The sequence below is a fragment of the Lygodium microphyllum genome, chromosome 26 (assembly GCF_053477565.2).
Source record: "Lygodium microphyllum isolate KBCC chromosome 26, Lygodium_microphyllum_v1.1.10, whole genome shotgun sequence".
In the NCBI taxonomy this organism is placed as follows: domain Eukaryota; kingdom Viridiplantae; phylum Streptophyta; class Polypodiopsida; order Schizaeales; family Lygodiaceae; genus Lygodium; species Lygodium microphyllum.
The window spans coordinates 27,963,710-27,970,374 of record NC_141160.1 but is presented as its reverse complement, the minus strand read 5'-3'; the positions used below and the strand labels follow the sequence as shown (position 1 = coordinate 27,970,374).

General features: G+C 40.8%; 1 protein-coding gene across 1 annotated transcript; it reads left to right on the top strand.

The window, feature by feature from the left end:
* The first annotated feature begins 769 nt into the window (after positions 1–769).
* On the top strand, positions 770–3,636 carry LOC148013082 (putative voltage-gated potassium channel subunit beta). The gene is made up of 4 exons (XM_087668159.1): positions 770–1,522; positions 2,709–2,852; positions 2,982–3,146; positions 3,269–3,636. Exons 1-4 carry the CDS (start codon positions 944–946, stop codon positions 3,380–3,382), a joined length of 1,002 nt encoding a protein of 333 aa, XP_087524285.1. The 5' UTR covers positions 770–943; the 3' UTR covers positions 3,383–3,636.
* The last annotated feature ends 3,029 nt before the right edge of the window (positions 3,637–6,665 follow it).

Genomic DNA, 6,665 nt, shown 5'->3' with positions numbered 1-6,665 from the left:
AAATTCAATGTCTCGCAAGTCCAGGTATACGATGAGGGAAGGGGGAAATAATTTAACAAATTATATCCACGAGCATTTTGACCCCAATAAAGGTGGATTACGGTGCATTAATTGTGAAGAGGTTGTAGCCGACGTGAAATGAGCAAGTTAGAGCATCCAAGTGTCAAACTCCATTATGAGGTGGGACCTATGATGACCTTTATTTCTTTATGGAATCATTTGGGGCGGGGGGGGGGGGGGGGGGGGCGGAGGGCGCTTCAGGACATGTTTCTCGAGTTAGGGCCCATTGGTTGAAATGAATTGGGAAAACATTTGTAGGTGACACATACAGGCAAGGCAAAATGGCTTAAGGAGTTTAGATGTGAAGCAAAGGCAAAATGCTTGGAGGAGTTCCAGTGTGAGATCCAACGCTAGATGGGGACATAAAGCAAGAACCTAATTTCTCTCTAGAACTCCTTTGGGGGAGGGGGGAACTTAAAGTGAATGAACCTAATTTCTCTCTAGAACTGAGTTGGGGTGGGGGGGGGACCTTAGGAACGTGAGAAAAATGAAAAGGATAGTGGCTATTCGATCCTCAAGATGGAGCAAATGCCTGGAAAAGGGTGGGGGAGGGGGGGGGGGCAAGGAAACCGTGGGAGGAAGCAAAGGATCTCAAGGGAGAGAGGGAGAGTGTTACTTGTTTCCCTTTTCATTAAAAAAAAGTTTAAGGCTAGTAATTAATAAATTGCATTTTTGGCCTAGTATAAAATTCGTCATGAGGTAGAGAAGACAACGACAAACAAACAAATAAACGACTCAAAACGAGGCGCTCTCTCTCACTCTCGCATTCTCCCTTCCCATCTCTCAGTGTCGAGCGTCCACTGTCTCCACAGAAGGTCCCTCACAGAACCGCCATAGCCGACATTCCCTAACAGACGACCTCCCCCCCCCCACCCCCCCCGCCATGGCAGCCGCCTCCATGCAATACCGGCACCTCGGCCGCACCGGCCTCAAGGTTAGCGTCCTCTCCTACGGCGCCTGGGTCAGCTTCGGCAACCAGATCGATGTCCCTGCCGCCAAAACCCTCCTCGCCAAGTGCCGCGAGCACGGCGTCAATTTCTTCGACAACGCCGAGGTCTACGCCAATGGCCGGGCCGAGGAGATCATGGGACAGGCCATCAAGGAGCTTGGCTGGAAGCGATCTGATGTGGTCATCTCCACCAAGATCTTCTGGGGCGGCCAGGGTCCCAACGATGTCGGCCTCTCGCGCAAGCACATCATCGAGGGCACACAGGCGTGCCTCAAGCGCCTGCAGATGGACTATGTGGATGTGTTGTTCTGCCACAGGCCTGACATTTCGACCCCCATCGAAGAGACCGTGCGCGCCATGAACTATGTCATCAACAAAGGATGGGCCTTCTACTGGGGTACCAGTGAATGGGATGCTCAGCAGATCACCGAGGCATGGGAGGTAGCCACGCGGTTGGGGCTCATCGGGCCGACTGTAGAGCAGCCTCAGTACAACTTGCTTGCTCGAGACAGGGTGAGTTTCCGCAGTTTAAGCTCCATAGCATCATTCTGCATCGCAGCTTGCATGCTTTGTGTCAGTGAAGGCAAGGGTATGCACTGGTCATTAACCCAAACTGGTGCTTCATTGTCTGTATTTTTGTGCATGAATCAAGCACGAATTTGTGCAGGCATGCATGAAAGTTTTGTGCATGACTTATCCAGGAATCTGCAGATACATACATTGGTTGCCTTTATAGATTTTTGTGCATGAATTAAGCAGGGATCTGTGCAGACATACATATATTTTATGCATGGATTACCCAAGAACTTGCATAGACATATATAGGTTGTCTGTATCTATTCAATGGTTGGAAGTAGGCTTTGATTATGTGGTTGTAAAATTAAGGCTAATGTACTGGTCTTTAATTACATGATGCGTCTTCCTGTGCTGCTGAGCTCATTTTACACCTGGCATAGTACCTAAATTTTCATGAGCCGGATGCATGTGATGAAAGCTTTTAATTGTTTGTTTCTTTTCCAAGAAAAACTCAATTTGCGGCTAATCTGTCCGGACCGCCACAGTACTAACGTGTCCTCACATGTGATTAAACTTCAAGGTGGTTCTTTCATCCCCCCCAAAAAGTCCATTTGTGGTTACTCTGTCTGGACCTTTTATACTACCAACCTGTCATCGTGTGTGAGCCAAAAGCCAACCAACGCCACCCATCCAAGTTCCAACCACCCCGCCCACACACACACACACACACACACACACACACACACACACATGTGCGTGCACGTGAACACACCATCCCCCCCTTGGCTGGTCCCAAACATACAAAGCACACACTCTCCCTCCCTCCTTGCATGATTTGTATGGAGTTGATGCAATTTTAGTCCAAAAGCTTAAGGAGTTCAAGTTTTAGAGGCTCTATGCAGCTTTAAGATATGTATCGTGTTGATCTAGTTGTGATGGTCCTTCAACATGGCTAAAGTCTTATTTCCTAGGTTTAGAGGCTAGTTTCTTGGGTTGTTATATACTTGTGTTGCACATCTCTAAGGAGAACTCTACTATGTAAAGTTAGATTGTTAATTGGTACTTTGATTTATAATTGCACCATCCTTGATCATCAATCGTGGAGTTGCTTTAAATTGGGTTTCTTGGTATTGAATTGTTCTTTATAGATGTTCTTCTCATTGAGTTGCAAATCATGATGCAGGTAGAGGTTGAGTATGCACCATTGTATAAGAATTATGGTTTAGGCTTGACCATTTGGAGCCCATTGGGATCGGGTGTGTTGACTGGAAAGTACACTAAGAAGAATATTCCTCCTGATAGTCGTTTTGCTTTGGAAAATTACAAGGTACGTTGTTAAACTGTGCATCGGAGTTGTGGTGTCTCGCTAATACATGCACCATGTGGCAAACAAAATATGGTGTTGATTGTGTCCATTGTGTTTGAGTCTTACATGATTTTGTACTTGTATATGCAGAATTTGGCAAGCAGAAAACTAGTTGATGACATTTTGAATAAAGTGGAAGCTTTAAAGCCCATTGCTGAGGAGTTAAATGTGACACTTGCTCAATTGGCCATTGCTTGGTGTGTACTTAATCCAAATGTTAGTACTGTGATCACTGGGGCAACAAAGGAGTATCAGGTAAAACATTTTTGATCCTTCAAGGCTACACTTTGTAATGCATGTGACTCCCATACTAATTGTTGATTTCTTGAAGGTCTAAATCAAATTAGTTTGTATCTAATATTGATTTGTCAATGCAGGTTGTGGAGAATATGAAGGCTTTGGAAGTGGTTTCAAAGTTGACACCTACCATTGTTGAAAAGATTGAGGCTGTGGTAGAGAGCAAGCCAAAGAAGCCAGAGTCTTTTCGTTGAGTGGGGTTGTGTTTTAATCAACCCTTTCGAAAAAAGTATCATAAGATTGAACTGTTACATTACACTTCACAATTTTGGTTCTCCAATCTTTCTAATACCATTATGAGGGATGCTTAGTACACATGTTCATATTGCTTTGGTCAATGTGAGATATTCATTGTTATGTACTAGTGTTGATGAGAGACCATACTATGTTCACAAAGAGTTCTACTTATTTTATGTACTTTTTTGTTAATGATTGGTAGCTTGATAAATGCTTATTGTGCTTGTAGAGCCTTTTTTCCCCTATTACACATGTTGGTATATATGAAAATTGAAGTTTGGTAGATGATGTTTGTGTGTCGATTTTCTTAATTTAACTTTTATTTGAATTCCTAATTTGATTTGGCAAAATTTTGTTTAAGGCTCATGTGATGCCTTGCTCTATTTTTTATATTGTTTGGATTCTTGATTCTTACGCGTTACCATGAGCATTGAAAGTTTTGTAGAAAATGGTTTTAGGGGCTAAATGTATTTAATATCTTTAGCCATTTAGATTGTAAGTTCATGCCCCTTTTTTGATAGCTTGAACTAGGCCCTCAATGCCTAGATTTTTTTTTGGGTGTTTTGTGTTAGTGTTCTAGTAACTATTAAGGTGTTTTGTAAGAGCATGCTTCATGCGGCAAAAGAGTGTGCAAAGGTATCATATTTTGGTTCTATGGTGCATTACAAATCATGCCATATTCTTGCTTAGTTATTTTAAACTTGAATGGTTGGTGCCCCTTGCTACACATATATCAAAATGTGTTTTTCGATCATGAAAGTGCAAGCTATGAGCTCATTGAGTATTAGACATAATGTGTAAAGCATGTAATTATATGTAATTCTTAATGTGACAAAACTATTTATCCTTTGTGTTAAAAGGTAAAATTGGAATTTTATAGTCTCACGACGTTCAACTTGGAAGAGGCATAATTGCTTTTAAAACTCCCATTATAGTACATAAATTTGAGAGCATTATCGTATTATTATAAACCATAAAGTTGGTTTTTTGCTAGTACATAAGCTAGGTGTTCTTTTAATGTGAGAGAGAGAGAGAGAGAGAGAGAGAGAGAGAGAGAGAGAGAGAGAGAGAGAGAGAGAGAGAGAAGCATATAAATAATATGTACAATAGATTATACTAGTGTTTTGTGCGCGCATTGTGTGCACGGAGCCCATCCCCATCCCTCGGATTTCCTCGAGGAAGGGTTCTGTGGGGTAGAGTAATTGGCAAACTCAAATGCGCCGAAACCCTCGGCTCCCCAAGAAACAATGGAGATTATTATTTTTAATCGTAGACTAACTGCTCTCAAAAGATTAGTCTTGTTTCTTCGGGATGAAACAACATGATATGAAATTTCATTTATGTCAATGAAATCGTAATTGAGCATGTAGATGCAGTTTGTGAGGGAGGGGCATTGATGATGTTTGTTTTCTGCGATCATAATATTTTTTATAGCATGATCCTCCTAATCCTAGATAAAAGGTGGCGTTTAGTATCTTATTGTGATAGTTGCGGTGTTGGATAATTTTGTTTCATCAGCAAATTATCGCCTATCCCACCTGAAGGCAAGCACCGAAACGCCTAAGATCTTGTAAAAATACGTATCGTTGAATTTCTCTCTACTTGAAGCGCCCACATTATAAAGTATGTAACTTCGATCATAAGGATCAGTCTCTAAACGCACAAAATCTCTTCTTCGTTTTATGAGCTCCGAGGAAATAGAAAAAGGAAGGGAAACCATGTAACTTTTTGACAGGCAAGATAAGAGATGGCCATAAGGAAACTAACATTAGGCTATGTTATCTAATACCTCTTTGGGTTTGAACAGGCCGACACTGACACTAAGAGATGAAAGCGATGTTCACTAACAACTTTTTGTTTAGTTAGAGATATAGACTTACAAATCATTTTCCGAATTAACAGTTTCGTTCGTATCAAAATCAAGTGGAGACATCAAAAGTATGCTTTATCTAGCTTGCGTCAAAACCAAAACCAAGTTCGTCCGGGAATCGAGTCAAAGATTCCCAGTTCAAGGAATTGCTCGTGAAATTCCTTGTCGGGTAAGTTCCGACCTGGTACCAGAAATGCATAGAGGCATACTGTTTGAGAAGCTGGAGTGCTTCGAGTCCGAGTAGCGGCACTTCAGTCTATTTCATGGGATAATTTCCGATAGAAGAACAACCCTATAAAAATTATTGATTAGTTCGATCCTTTATGACGGCCCCGTCAATTTCTTTAAGTTTCATTCTTGCGTTCGTATCACAAATTAGAAGCTGATCCCAGATTTTTACTTTGCCGTCCACACCCTGGGGAATTAGTCTTGGATACCCCTCCTGCCAATAGCTAAAATATTTAGCTGATTTTCAACACTGCCATAGGCTCCTTAATTTTTGTGGGCTCTTTTGCTCTTGTTCCGCCTATTTCTTTTTACGCCAATTGAAAGGCTTTAGTCATAGCGAGAATTTTCTATCCTGTTGCTCGATTTGGAATTTCCAGTTTTGGTTAACTGGTAGAACGCCCCTTTGCTGACATTATCACGTGGACCTGATGTCTCGCCCAAGCTAAGGGACCCGGAATGCTAGGCCACTTTACGATGGTAGCTCAACAATCCATTTCTCCTCTCTTTTTTCTATGTTTTTAATTTTTTTGTTCTCTCTAACCTTCCAATTCCTTGTCTAATTTCTCTCTTTGCTTTCTATTTTAGTTTGTTTTCTCTTCTCTTGGTTCTCTCTCCTTTTTTTCTTTTCACTTTTTTTCTCTCCCCTCCTCTCCTCTCTTTTCCTTCTCTCTTTTTTTTCTTTCTTTTTCTCTTTTCATTCTCTTTTTAAAAATTTTCTTCTCTTTTAAATTCTATCTTTTCTCTTCCTATTATTCTCTCTCTCTCTCTCTCTATTCTCTTCTCTCTCTATCTCTCTATTTTTTTCTCTCTTTTTAAATTACATATTTCCTTTAATTCTCTCCATGTTCTCTCTCTTTCTCTCTCTCTCTCTCTCTCTCCTTCTTTCACTTTCTTTTCTCCCTTTAGTCTCTCTTAAAGTATGTAAATTTTAACTTTTCCTTTTATATAATTCTCTTTATGTTCATATTCTCTCTCTTCTGTCTCTTTTACATTTTAGTTTCTCTCCACTCCCTTTTCTTTTTCTTCCTTTTCTCCTAATTTTTCTTTTTTTCTTCTTTCCCTCTCTTTTAAAATTTATATTCTCTCTTCCCCCTCTCCTCTCTTCCTTTCCCCTCTAAAAAATATTTAAATTAAAGAAATAA